The sequence below is a fragment of the Heteronotia binoei genome, chromosome 5 (genome assembly GCF_032191835.1).
Source record: "Heteronotia binoei isolate CCM8104 ecotype False Entrance Well chromosome 5, APGP_CSIRO_Hbin_v1, whole genome shotgun sequence".
Taxonomy (NCBI): domain Eukaryota; kingdom Metazoa; phylum Chordata; class Lepidosauria; order Squamata; family Gekkonidae; genus Heteronotia; species Heteronotia binoei.
In genome coordinates this window covers 25,818,219-25,832,826 of record NC_083227.1, presented here as the reverse complement: position 1 = coordinate 25,832,826, position 14,608 = coordinate 25,818,219, and the positions used below count along the sequence as shown (strand labels likewise).

The window sequence follows — 14,608 nt, the reverse complement described above, 5'->3', positions numbered from 1 at the left end:
TATATAGCCCAAGCCCATTTATTTCTGTTAAGGAGTGCTCCAGCAACCCTTGTGAGGGTACTCAGAAGATTCATTAGTCGTCTTCTTCCTTTTAACATGGACAAACATCAAGGTGGCTGTGGAGAATTGCTAGCAAAATGCTGCAGAAGTTTTCCTGATATCACCGTTGTATGTTGTCAACAGAAGTCTACTTACACAGACAGTTTAAAACTTTAACTAAATGCATTAGATAGAAAGAAGTGTTTCTATTTTTTTCTGTCTTTCCTATAGCAGCATAGAACTAGTAATGGAGAAAAAAACCTGTGAACACAGCTCTCTGTTCTCTCTTTCTCTTGTTAAAGAACACATCCTTGTGATATATAAATTTTTTCCTGCCAACTTATTTGCAAGGTCATACTATAATGGTCTGAGTCTTCGGGAACTTGTGCTAATGTATTTTCCACAATAAAGAACCACGTGCTGATTTGTAAATTACTCATACTACCAAATAGACTGAGGTAAGCAGCCATTTTCTTTTTTCTGCTCACGGACTGATCGCTAACTAACAATTCTGGAGAAAAATAAAAGCTGAGAGAAAATAACAAGGCAAGGTGCTCATCTGTGCTGGCCTTCTTTTGTTTGGGAATTGGAAGCTGTATTGTTTCAAAATGAGGACAACCTCCCCCACCCCCGCCTTTCTTTCATCTAACACATCTCGGTGGATTTTAAATATATTGGCCCATAAAGAGTATGTGAAATTGGATTATAACAATATTGTCTACAAATATAATTTTTGTGTGAATTACAAAATATAGAATGCTCGAGATTCAGCTGTAATACAAGCCTCTGCTTGTGTATGAAGAACCTAAAATTGATTAAAAACAATGTACTAAACAGAAGAAGAAGAACAGAAGAAGAATTGCAGATTTATACCCCCCGCCCTTCTCCCTGAATCAGAGACTCAGAGCGGTTTACAATCTCCTATATCTTTTCCCCCCACAACAGACACCCTGTGAGGTGGATGGGGCTGAGAGGGCTCTTACAGCAGCTGCCTTTTCAAGGACAACCTCTGCCAGAGCTATGGGTAACCCAAGGCCATTCCAGCAGGTGCAAGTGGAGGAGTGGGGAATCAAACCTGGTTCTCCAAGATAAGAGTCCGCACACACACTTAACCACTACACCAAACTGGCTCTCAAACAAGATTTGAAGATCTTCTTGCAGTTTTTTTTAACCTCTACAGTGACTAAGTGAGAATAAATCTGGCCTAGGAAAGTTTTGTCTGCATTGTACATTTCCAGATCTGCAGGGAAGACGCCTCTAAAGATGCCAAATGACTGGCAATAACCTTTCCTCCCATCTACTGCTTTTTCTGGTTAATGTATTCTGAAAATCTTTTATATTGATAATACCTAAAACAATTGCTTTTGCTTCTAAGTAGCAATTTGGGGAGTTAATGGTACAGTAATAGTAAATGCTAATTTTAGCATTTATAGTAAATATTAATTTGTAGTGATTGTTTATAGAGAATTTAAGTCCAAGACAGTTTAAATAAACCACCACTTTATATAGTTACAGGATGATACTATTTGAGACTATGTTATTTTGATTATGTGGGCATATGGAAAGAGTGTTTCAGTGCAGAAGAAAGTTGCAGAAACTGAGAAAAATGGCAGCAAGAAACTGTTACTCTCTAGAACACCTGTAGGGTTGTGGAGGGCTCTTGGGAATCTGTCCTCCTACTTCAGAAGGAAGCAGATGACAGTAAATTGCTTGGGGGGCTGATAAGAGGCCTCCACGGGCCAGATTCAGCCCCCGAGCCGCATGTTTGACACCCCTGGACTAAGCAAAGAATTGAGGACATTAAACTCCAAACCAGTTTCTCTAGCTTACAAAATACTATGATGAAAGCAAGCATCAAAAACATAGTTAAACCAGTGAACTAACACCTTTGGAATTAAAAAGGTTTAGAAGATTCATTGTTCTGGCAAGGTGCTTTGCCCCCTCCCCCCTTCTGTTCTTGAAGGGAAATGTAAGAACATTCCTTTCACAGAAAGACTCTGTTAAGAAAAGTTAAAACTGCGCATATTTTTCAGATGCCCATATCATAAGGAGGCACACAAGGAGATAATCCCTCTGTTGGTTTTTAAAACAAAATTCAGGCCTTCCAGAAAAAGCAAAACATGCGTTTCTTCTATCTCATAGATGCCCCAAGATTTCCTACCAAGTAGCCAGTTTTTGTATGGTGATGCTCAGGTTTCAGAAATTGCATGGTAGCTAGATAAAAGGTGGCCACTAACTATTAGACAATATGTTAAACTGTTTTTAATGTTCTATTCAAGTATTTTAAAATCCTGGAAATTTTGTATTTTCCATATGCATGTTTGGTCTAAGGACTGCAATATTAATAAACAGCAAACAATTGGCAGTGGCAACAACAACAAGATGATACCGGATTTATATCCTGCTCTATATTCTGAGTCCCGGAGCAGTCACAATCTCCTCTACCTCCCCCTCCCCACAACAGACACCCATGAGGTAGGTGGGGCTGAGAGAGCTTTCACAGAAACTGCCCTTTCAAGGACAACTGTGAAAGCTATGCATGACCCAAGGCCATTCCAACTGGTGCAAGTGGAGGAGTGGGGAATCAAACCCGGTTCTCCCAGATAAGAGTGTTCGCTTAACCACTACACCAATCTGGCAACAACATCAACTAAGAATGACATAAAAGCAGAAGAGATTGATCTAAATACTGAGAAGTTAAAGAACTCTCTTTTTCTTTTACATTTTTATGAAGATGTTCATATATGAAAATAAAATTAAGGAAAAAATACCCCAAAAAGCAAAAGGAAAGAAGAGGGGAAAGGAAATTAAAGGAACATGTCCTCAAAGAACTTACAAAATTTTCTCCACAACAAAGCCAAATACAATCACTTAATACTAAATCTGAAATTTAAACATAACCACATACCCTAATATCATAAGCAATACAACAAATCATATATTCTCTATTATTTAAAATATACCTTATCAAACCCACAAATCATCAAATCATTTCCTCCTTTTACATAAAGTCAACCAGAGAGTTCCAACTATTACTGAATGTGTTTGTATCCAACATTTCATAATTTTATTACAAGTCCAACGCATACAATAAAATGTCCTTTCATGCTGCTCACATTTTGGAAATTTGTTCAAAGTATTTTTATACATTTTTGCTCTTTTTTTCTGGAGATGTATACCAGCAAAACTTCATTTGATAAACATTTTCTTTAAGAAGAACGCTTAATGTAAATTTCAAACCCCATCTTCATTGACAGTCTCCCGCCCGAGTCCTGACTGTGGTAGACCCTGCTTAGCTAGGGTTGCCAAGTCCAATTCAAGAAATATCTGGGGACTTTGGGGGTGGAGCCAGGAGATTTTGGGGGTGGAGCCAGGAGACATTGGGGCGGAGCCAGGAGCAAGGGTGTGACAAGCATAATTGAACTCCAGGGGAGTTCTGGCCATCACATTTAAAGGGACAGCACACCTTTTAGAATGCCTTCCTTCCATAGAAAATAATGAAGGATAGGGGCACTTTCTTTTGGGGCTCATAGAATTGGACCCCCTGGTCCAATCCTTTTGAAACTTGGGAGGTATTTTGGGGACAGGCACTAGATGCTATACGGAAAATTTGGCACCTCTACCTCAAAAAACAGCCTTCCCAGAGCCCCTGACACTCGTGGATCAATTCCCCATCCCCTATGGGAATCGTTCCTGGAGGTGCATAATGGCTGTGGGGGTGGAGCTTCCCCCACCGGCCAGCTGGCTGGGGGAGGGGGGAAGCCTGTAAAACCAGGGGATCCCCCGCTGGGACCTGGGGATTGGGATTGGGAAGCCTATGCTTAGCTCCCAAGCCAAGACCAGCCTGGGTCAAGTTGGGCTACTCAGACAGCTTGTCAATTATCAACTCTTCCCCTTTTGCCTGACATTGAGTTTTCTCTGGCACACTGTTTTGGCAGTTATTGGAGTTAAAGCCTTTTAAAAAAAATCCTCTTCAGAGAGGGTCAGGAGGTACACAAGGCTGGCTCGCCCACTAGGCAAACTAGGCCGTTGCCTAGGGCACTGGGAGGGGGGGGTGCTGAATTGGGCTCCACCCTCCCATGACAAACACCTAATTTGCCTGCCTGCCTCCCCCCCCCCGCGCAATCAAAGTGCGCCACCCTGAGGTTCGGTCCTACCAGCTTCAATGCAGCTGCCATCTGTTCCGTCTTTGAAGAACATGCTGGAGGCTTCACTCCCCCTCCCAGTTCCGGGCAGCAGCGGGGAGGGGAGCACTGGGGAGGTGGCGAGCAGGGAGCCTGCCTGGGGCACTGTGCGCCCTAGGGCTGGCCCTGAAGCTACAGTTGCCAGGTCTGGGTTGGGAAATACCTAGAGACTTTGGGGGTGGATCTGGGAGAGGGCAGGGTTTGGGGAGAGAAGGTCCAATGGCACATAATCCATTCTTCAAAGGAGCCATTTTCTGCAAGGGAACTGATCTCTGCCAGCTGGGAAAGCGGGAGATCTCCAGGCCCCACCTGGAGGCTAATAGCAACCATAACAGAAACCACGGACCAAATTGACAAAAAATACTTAAAGAGCCCGTGAATATTTTACTCAGATTAATTATAATTGATTTACTTAATTCATATATACCATATTATGATTCTACAATACATTGAAAATACAATTTCTCATCAATGCATACGACTTCACTCTTAACTGTATAAAAGAATTAGAGGCATTAAAGCCGCATGTAAAACTCCGTAGCAAAGTAAACTCAATCCGTCTTCCAGCCTGTGCCTTGTGAGTGAATGAGTTTTCCTACAGAAAATAATTGTGAGCATAAAAAAGGTAAAGGTAGTCCCCTGTGCAAGCACCAGTCGTTTTCGACTCTGGGGTGATGTTGTTTTCACGGCAGACTTTTTATGGGGTGGCTTGCCATTGCCTTCCCCAGTCATCTACACTTTCCCCCCAGCAAGCTGGGTACTCCTTTTACTGACCTCAGAAGGATGGAGGCTGAGCCAACCTGGAGCCAGCTACCTAAAACCAGCTTCCACTGGGATCGAACTCAGGTCGTGAGCAGAGGGCTCCGACTGCAGTACTGCAGCTTTACCACTCTGTGCCACAGGGCAGCTAATTGTGAGCACAGGTTCCACATAAAGTCGGATGACCAGAAGAAGAGGGGGTTCTCTGTCGAAACATGCAGTAATCCAGGAAAGCATGCTGCCAATTTATTAGCCCTATTATTTGCCCATCTGGAGACTGGCAGCCCTATCACGGAGAAAGTAAGGATGAGAAGTAGGAGGCATATGAAAAAGACTTCGAACAGTGGAAGCTCGTTTCCCACCCCCCTTGAGAGAGCCACCTCTTGTGCGTTGCAGGAACAAGATTGGCGGGGTGGGAGGGCGGTTATGCAAGCCAAGGAGAGGTGTGGTTGCAGACAGGAGGAAGAAACAAGGTGAAGACCCCCCTCCCCCAGTGCTTGCTCTACCCTCCCTCATCAGTGGACGGGGTGGCTGGGTTCCCTAGAACAAAGTTAGAGTCCAGTGGCACCTTTAAAACCAAGGAAGTTTTATTCATGGTATAAGCTTTCACATCCAAGCATGCTTCTTCAGATACAGTGGAACAGAACCTCCTCAACCATCACTTATAGGGCAGGGGCGGCCAAACTGTGGCTCGGGAGCCACATGTGGCTCTTTCACACATATTGTGTGGCTCTCCAAGCCCTCACCGCCCTGTCAGCTAGCTGGGAGAAGGCATTTGTCTCTTTAAATCACTTCACCTAACCAAGCTAGCTGGGTGCTTGGAGGATGCATTTAAAGTTAAAGTTGCTTTCTTTCCCTCCTTCCTATTTGCTTTCTTTCCACCTTTCCTTCTTTCCTGTCTTGTGTGGCTCTAAAACATCAGACATTCATGCCTTGCAGCTCTCAAATATCTGATGGTTTTTCTATGTGGCTCTTACGTTAAGCAAGTTTGGTTTGGGTGTTGTAATGAGGGTCATTTGGAGTCAAACTGCATAAGCACTGGGTGATGATTGCTGAGATAGGATGTAAGAAAGATAAGTGGGTCACAGATAATGGTGGAGGAGGTTCTGTTCCACTGCATCTGAAGAAGTGTTTATATACCATGAAAATTTATACCATGAATAAAAACTTCATTGGTCTTAAAAGATGCCATTGGGCTCCAACTTTGTTCTGCTGCTTCAGGCCCACACAGCTACCCCACCTGAATCTGAGTTGTCTAAAGGAAGTGCCTCCCCACCTGTTCTGCTTGCCAACCTAGGTGAGGCCTAGGATTCTGGTTGCCAATCCTAGGTGAGGCCTAGGATTCTGATCTCCACACTACAAAGATCATTTGCCCTGAAGAAAACAAACAAAGTAGGTGTCAAGTCGCACCTTTAAGACCAACGAAGTTTTGTTCAGAATGTAAGCTTTCGTGTGTGTGTGCACACTTTTTCAGATGAGGAATCAGGCACAGTGAGAAGAGCTACATATAATAATAATAATAATATGGCTGGTAGGCAGTGGTTTAGAATGCAAAATGGTACAAACTTAAAATCCAATGACAGAATGGTAAAATGTACATATTGAGCTAACCTTTGATCTGGGTAGCATGAGCGGGAGAAACTAATAAAACAGTAATATGTCAAAATGTGAGAATGTCTGCTAATCACTCTATTGTTTATAAGCCTGGGCCAAAATGAGGGCATTTCTTTCTCAGAAATTTTTCCCATCCAGCTAATTTACCTTTTAGCATGTAATATACATATAGTTTGCCATTAAAAGAACAATACATTAGAATATAGTGGAAGATGGGTTTAGTACGGGGGGAGCGGGGGCAAACTTGCTTAACATAAGAGCCATGTAGAATAAATGTCAGATGTTTGAGAGCAGGAAGGAAGAAAAAAAATAGAGGGGGAGAGAGATGTGGAAAGAAAGTAACTTTAACTCTAAATACATTCTCCAAGCTGCTGGCTGCCTGGCTTGGCGAAGTGATTTAAAGAAACAAATGCCTTCTCCAAGCCAGCCAACAGGTTGGTGGGGGCTTCGAGAGCCCCCCCCCCCCACTTCAGCTCTCCAGCTTCGGCTCCCGAATCTCCAGGAATTTGCCAGGCTGAAGTTGGCAACTCGACGCAGTCAGCTTCGTCGTTCCTAATCTGGCGAGGAACAAAAGAGCAAACTCTTCAAAACAAGTAACCTTATAAAAAACAAAGGCAATGTAAAAACCACTTCACAAGCCATTTGAGAAAGTGGAGGAAAGGAGAACGGGAAGGGAGATGCCTCTGCAATGTTGCATTATTATTATTTTTAATGGTTGCACAGAAACTGCCCAGCAAGGTTTCCCCCTCCGGGTAGGTATCTCCACGTCGTGCGTAACTACCTTATTCCGCACGCCCCTCCCTGCCCTGTCCCCTCCTCCGGAAACGCCCCTTCTTCCACTCCTTGGTCCAAGCAGTATTTTTTTTGTAAGACTATTGTTTGTTCGGTGTCAACTTTCAACTAGGAGGGAGGGAAGAAAACGGAGCTGCCCGGATTTGGGGGATTTTGGCATCTCCAGAAAGGAGAAATGCAGAAAGAAGCAAGGAGGAATTCAGGGACTGGAAACGGCAAAGGTTGTACGTGTATTTGGGGGAGGGATCAGGTTCCTTTGTACCGTCTCTCAGACGTTTTCGAGAAAGTCGATTTGGGGTGGAAGAGAAGGGCTAGCTGTTTGCAAGTGTTAGCCGGAGTAAGGGAAGGTCCCAAATCCCATCCCTTACGCATGAATGCACATTAAGCTGCCTTATACTGAGGAGGCTGAGAGGTGTTATGATCACCAAATACTTGAAGGGCTATCATATTGAGGATGACAGGACAGCCCTTCAAGCCAGCCAGCAGTTGGAGGATGCATTTAAAGTTAAAATTACTTTCTCCCTCCCTCTCCCATCTATTTGCCTTCCTTCCAACATCTGACGTCCATGTCTTGCAGCTCTCAAATGTCTGTCATTTTTTTCTTTGTGAATCTTATGTTCAGCAAGTTTGGCCACTCGTGGGCTATAACAGTAACGTTTGATTGAAGATGAGAGAGAAGAAGATGTTGGATTTATATCCCACTCCAAATCTCGGAGCCTCGGAACAATTCACAATCTCCTTTACCTTCTTCCCCCACAACTGACACCCTGTGTGGTGGGTGGGGCTGAGAGAGCTCTTCCAGAAGCTGCCCTTTCGGGGACGGCTCTGCAAGAGCTATGGCTGACCCAAGGCCATTCCAGCAGCTGCAGGTGGAGGAGTGGGGCATCAAACCTGGTTCTCCCAGAAAAGAGTCTGCACACTTAACCACTATACCAAACTGGTGTAATGTGGAGAAATTGAACCCCTTAGAGAGTTTACAGCAGAGGTGTGATTTGAAGTGGGGGTTTCCTGATCACAGTCCAGTCTCTGAACTTCTGTTTCATAGTATCTCTCATGACCTCTTAGGTTCTGAAGAAGTGAGCACTGACTCACGAAAGCTCATGCTCTGCCACAAATGTTGTTAGTCTTTAAGGTGCTACTAGCTCTTTTTTACTGCTACAGACAGACTAACACGGCTACCCATCTTGATCGACCTCTCATATTGTTCCTCTTTTCCATGTAGAGCCTTTGATATGGTGAGAGGCTATTGCTACAGGATCAGTCAGAAGGTGGTCAGGATGAAAACGGAAGAGCAAGAGTTGGCAAGCTGCATGCTGAAGGAAAAATTTGAAGGAGCGGGAATATCTCCTCATGTCCTCCAGGCTGGGAGTATCCAGGAATGCCTCCAGAGGAGACCAGAGGAACAGATTAAACGTGAACAGGATGCAAGACAATTTCAGCAGTGGGAAGACCAGTGGCAGGAGTTTTTGAAGACCATGGAGTCCCCTCAGTCAAGCTGGGGAGCCCCACCGGCACCAGAGGAGACCTCACCCTGGGACGACACCAAGGCCTTCTTGGTTTCCTTCGAAGAAGTGGCTGAAGCCTGCCACTGGCCCAGAGAAGAGTGGGTGACCCGACTCCTGCCGGCCCTCAGTGGAGAAGCTGAGCAGGCCTTTAGCAGGCTAGATCCCAGAGACAGAGAGGATTATGGGAAATTGAAGGCAGCCATTTTACGAGAGGACGCCATGAGGAGAGAAAGGATGCGCCAGTATTTCAGGTGTTTCTGTTACCAGGAGGCTGAGGGGCCAAGAGGGACTTACAGCCGGCTCTGGGAACTTTGCCACAGTTGGCTGAGGATAGAGAAACTCACCAAAGAGCAGATCCTGGAGCTGCTAGTCCTGGAGCAGCTTCTGGCCATCCTGCCCCAGGAAATGCAGAGCTGGGTGAGGGAACGAGGGCCGGAGACCTGTGCTCAAGCAGTGGCCCTAGCTGAGGACTTCTTACTGAAGCAGCAAGATCAGCAATGTGAGGAAAAACAGGTGAGGCACATAATGGCACATACAACAACTGCCATTTGCTGTTTAGATCAGTGGAGGGCAATATCGTTCTAGGGGAATGGTAAAACTAGACAAGATAGGAGTTTAGAAAATTGTGTACACCAAGCATAGGGTTGCCAGTCCCCAGATGGGGGCAGGGGATCCCCTGATTTGAAGGCCCGCCCCCGCTTCAGGATCATCAGAAAGTGTGTGTGGGGGGGGAATGTCTGCTGGGCACTCCATTATTCCCTATGAAGACCAATTCCCATAGGGTACAATGGAGAATTGATCTACAGGTATCTGGGGCTCTGGGGGGGGGGGGTGTTTCTTGAAATAGAGGCACCAAATTCTCAGCATAGCATCCAATGCCTCTCCCCAAAATACCCTCCAAGTTTCAAAAAGTTTGAACCAGGGGATCCAATTTTATGAGTCCCAAAAGAAGGTGCCCCTATCCTTCCTTATTTCCAGTGAAGGGAAGGCATTTAAAAGGTGTGTGGTCCCTTTAAATGTGATGGCCTGAACTACCTTTGGAGTTCAATTGTGCTTGTCACAACCTTGCTCCTGGCTCCACCCCCCGTGTCTCCTGGCTCCACCCCCAAAGTCCCCAGATATTTCTTGAATTGGATTTGGCAACCCTAACCAAGGGAAAATGGATAACCAGCACTTTTCCCTAAGCCTTCTAAAATACTAGTGGTCACTTGGTGAAGTTAATGGCTAGTAGACTGAGGTCAGGTAAAAGAAAGAAAGATGCCAAAGGAAAAGCAATCTTCTTAAGGGTCTTCTCAGAGAGAGATATGATAGAGCTCCAGCAAAGACAGCCAGCATGATGTAGTAGGTACAGTGTAGGACTAGGGTGTGGGGGACTCAGGGTCAAATTTCCACTCATGGCAAGGAAGCTTGCTGGGTAACCTTGGGCCAAACACACCCTCACCTACCTTACAGGGTTGTTGTGTGGATAAAATTGAGGATAGGAGGATGAGGCAAACTAGGGTTGCCAATCCCCAGGTGGGGGCAGGGGATCCCCTGGTTTGGAGGCCCTCCCCTCGCTTCAGGGTCATCAGAAAGCAGGGGGGAGGGGAGGGAAATGTCTGCTGGGCACCCCATTATTCCCTATGGAGATTTATTCCCATAGAAAATAATGGATCCGCCGGTATCTGGGGCTCTGGGGGAGCTTTTTTTGAGGTAGAGGCACCAGATTTTTAGTATAGCATCTAATGCCTCTCCCCAAAATACCCTCCAAGTTTCAAAAAGATTGGACCAGGGGTTCCAATTCTATGAGCCCCCAAAGAAGGCACAGCTATCCTTCATGATTTCCTGTGGAAGGAAGGCATTTCAAAAGTGCGCAGTCCCTTTCAATGTGATGGCCAGAACTCCCTTGGAGTTCAATTGTGCTTGTCTCAACCTTGTTCCTGGCTCCACCCCCAAAGTCCCCAGATATTTCTTGAATTGGACTTGGCAACCCTAAGGCAAACCCAGGGCTTTTTTTTAAGCAGGAACTCCTTTGCATATTAGTCCACACACCCTTGATGTAGCCAATCCTCCTGGAGCTTACAGTAGGCCCTGTACTAAGAGCCCTGTAAAGTCTTGGAGGATTGGCTACATCAGGGTGAGTGGCCTAATTTGTAAAGGAGTTCCTGCTAAAAAAAAGACCTGGGCAAACCACTTTTGGTTTCCACTGGGTCGAAAGATAGGGTATTAATGAAGTATAATATGAGAGAGAGAGATGTCCTCAGTCAACATGGTCTTTTTTAAAAAAAAATTAAATAGATTTATTAAGTTTTCAGGTAAAAAAGAAATGAGGGTAAAAGGGAAGGGAAAAGGGTGGGGTACATGAATTAAAATGTTGTAATGTTTCTACTTATACATTGTTCATTTCGTATCCTCCTCATCAACATGGTCTTTTATGGACTCCGTCCTAAAGATTAATTTAAATTTTGCCATTTTGGGGAGACAACAGAAGGCAGGAAGGGTGGACAGTGATGTCCAGCAGGAGATTGGATGCTGTTGCAACATCTTAGGTTTAATTTTGGTTTGCGGGTGAGGCCTAAGCACTTAATCCACCAAGATGCATTCCACCCCCCCTTCTGAGAAAGGGACCCTCCTTGCATTTCAGGTGCTGATGCCGTATTTGGAGGCAGCAGTGAGTTTTTCCGAAGCAGGACAGACCCTGTCTGAACTCAAGGTGAGAGAGCTGCGCACAGAGGCCAAAAGGGGAGGTGATGCCGGATTGTGGGGTAAGTCCCATTCCTTGTGCCTGCATCTCTGGACGCTTATAAGCAGGAGTGGAATTCTAGCAGGAGCTCCTTTGCATATTAGGCCACACATCCCTGATGTAGCCAATCCTCCAAGAGCTTACAAAAAAGAGCCTTGTAAGCAGTGTTCCCTCTAAGTTGAGTTAGTGTGAGCTAGCTCACAAATTTTTAGCTCCAGCTCACACATTTTTGACTTAGCTCAGGAAGGATGACCCCAGAGCACAATAAATTATGCAATAGCTCACAACTTTTAATGCCAGTAGCTCACAACTTTAATGCCAGTAGCTCACAAAGTAGAATTTTTGCTCACGAGACTCTGCAGCTTAGAGGGAACATAATCTCTGGGAGGATTGGCTATATCATGGGTGTGTGGCCTAATACACAAAGGAGCTCCTGCTAGAATTTCACCCCTGCTTATAAATGTCTGCAAAGTTACTCATCCCCTCTGTCAAGGGGTTCTGGGGAAGATATCCCTTCATAAATATATGTAAGATAAATACAAATTTTAAAAATCAATACTTTGTTCAGTGGTTCAGCAGGATATTGATGACATTTGTGGTATTTTTTCTTTGTAGGCATTCTGCATGTAAAGGAAGAAATGCTAGAACAGATTAGTACATTAGAGACCAACAAGATTTTGGGGGTAGGAACTTTCAAAAGTCAACGCTCCCTTCAGGGTTTGGGGGGTTTTTTGTAGCAGGAACGCCTTTGCATATTAGACCACACACCCCTGATGTAGCCAATCCTCCAAGAATTTACAGAAGGCCCTGTAAGAAGAACCCTGTAAGCTCTTGGAGGATTGGCCACAGCAGGTGTGTGTGACCTAATATGCAAAGGAGTTCCTGTTACCAAAAAAAGCCCTGGCTCCCTTTATTAGATAGGGCTATGGCTGCCAAGCTCATGGGCCTAGCGGGGATTCCCCCGCTCTGGAGGTTCCCAATCCACCAACCCACATTGGGCCTGTGTGGGGGGGGATCCTCCCCTGATATCGCCTGCATGATGACATCACTCACAGTTATATCATTGTGCCGGCGACATCACGCGCTGGCCGCTCTAGGAGCCTCCGGGAAAACTCTATGCTCTAGCAATTTGGGAGGGAAAACTCTATTATAGGTGTCACACAGTGGCCAAAAACCCCAGGTGCCATCAGGAGGTCCATCCGTGAGGCCAGGACACTGGAAGCCCTTCCACTGTTGCCCCCTCCGAGCACCAAGAATACAGAGCATCACTGCCCCAGACAAAGAGTTCCAACAATACACTGTAGCTAATAGCCACTGATGGACCTCTGCTCCATATGTTGATCCAATCCCCTCTTGAAGCTGGCTATGCTTGTAGCCACCGCCACCTCCTGTGGCAGTGAATTCAGGTGTTGATCACCGTTTGGGTGAAGAAGTACTTCCTTTTCTCCATTCTAACCTGACTGCTCAGCAATTTCCTTGAGTGCCCACGAGTTCTTGAATTGTGAGAAAGGGAGAAAAGTACTTCTTTTTCTGCCTTCTCTGTTCCATGCATAATCTTGTAAACCTCATACGTTGTCTTCTTTGTTCCAACAGAATATGGACAAGTCTGTGAGTGTGAAGCACAAAAACATCCATTGAAAAGTACAGAGCTGGCAGAACCATTCCCAAAAAGACCCAGAGAAGATTTCCCCCAGGGTCTCATGCACTTGAACACTTCTAAGCATGAATATGTTCCAAAGACAGAATCAGGTGACCAACCCTACTTGGTTCCTACAGATGGGAAGGCCTTCAAAAAACTTCCACAATCACATGAGCAAAGCTCACTTGTTGTGTCCCAGGAGGGTTCTAAGCCAGGCTCAGATTTTGTTAAGCATGAGATCCACCCTGTTCAGGAAGCGCTGTACCAATGTGCCGAGTGTGGGAAGAACCTGAGTCGCAAGGACCACCTGAAGAGGCACCAACAGATCCACAGCAGGAAGAAGAAACCCCACCAGTGTTCTTATTGCGGGAAGTGCTTCCGGCAGAGGTCGGACCTGGTTTTCCATGAGAGGATCCACACGGGAGAAAAACCGCACAAATGCTCCATTTGTGGAAAGAACTTCAGAAGCACCTGCCAGTTGATAGTCCACAAGAGGATCCACACCCAGGAGAAACCCTACAAGTGCTCCACCTGTGGCAAGAGTTTCAGCCAGAACACAAACCTCACTGTCCACCAAAGAACACATACAGGCGAGAAGCCGCACAAGTGTTCGACCTGTGAGAAAACCTTCATACAGAAGTCGCATCTCTTAAAACATGAGAGAACTCACACCACAGAGAAGGCATGCAAATGTTTAGTTTCCTTTGGAATTAGCTTCTTAAATGGACACTGAGGGGGAGTCACAGACTGTGAGGGAAGCACTTGGTTTTGAATACATTCCTTGTTTTCCAGAATAGGTTCTGGAGAAGACGATACCAACTGTGGGCAAGTGGCAGTGGTAACATCCTCTCAGGATGCAAAAGCGTACCTTCCCCACACCATTTCCTTAGGGCAGCTACTTCAGACCATTTAAGAAGAAGAGAAGAGTAGGTTTTTATACCCCACTTTTCTCTACCCAAAGGAGTCTCAAAGTAGTTATGCCAATAAAGGTTATATGATGTGAGTCTCGAAGTGGCTAACAATGGCCTTTCTCTTCCTCTCCCGACAACTGTCCCCTTGTGAGGTAGGTGGGGCTGAGAGAGTTCTGAGAGAACTGTGGCTAGCCCAAGGTCACCCAACAGGCTTCTTGTGGAGGAGTGGGGAGTCAAACCCGGTTCTCCAAATTACTGTCCACTGTTCTTAACCACTATACCACACTGGCTATATGTCATACTATGTGATTCTTGAGCCTAACCTAGTCTTAGAATCATAGAGTTGGAAGGGACCTCCAGGGTTATCTAGTCCAACCTCCTGCACAATGCAGGAAACCCACAAATACCTACCCCAGCTCTCAGAAGCTAAGCAGGGTCAGTAC

The 14,608-nt window shown here is 45.5% G+C and overlaps 1 protein-coding gene across 1 annotated transcript; it reads left to right on the top strand.

Moving 5' to 3' along the window:
* The first annotated feature begins 7,384 nt into the window (after nucleotides 1–7,384).
* On the top strand, nucleotides 7,385–14,262 carry LOC132571289 (zinc finger and SCAN domain-containing protein 31-like). The gene is made up of 4 exons (XM_060238060.1): nucleotides 7,385–7,609; nucleotides 8,611–9,406; nucleotides 11,517–11,637; nucleotides 13,209–14,262. The coding sequence occupies exons 2-4, from the start codon at nucleotides 8,621–8,623 to the stop codon at nucleotides 13,985–13,987; spliced, it is 1,686 nt and encodes a 561-aa protein (XP_060094043.1). The 5' UTR covers nucleotides 7,385–7,609; nucleotides 8,611–8,620; the 3' UTR covers nucleotides 13,988–14,262.
* Nucleotides 14,263–14,608: the final 346 nt, after the last annotated feature.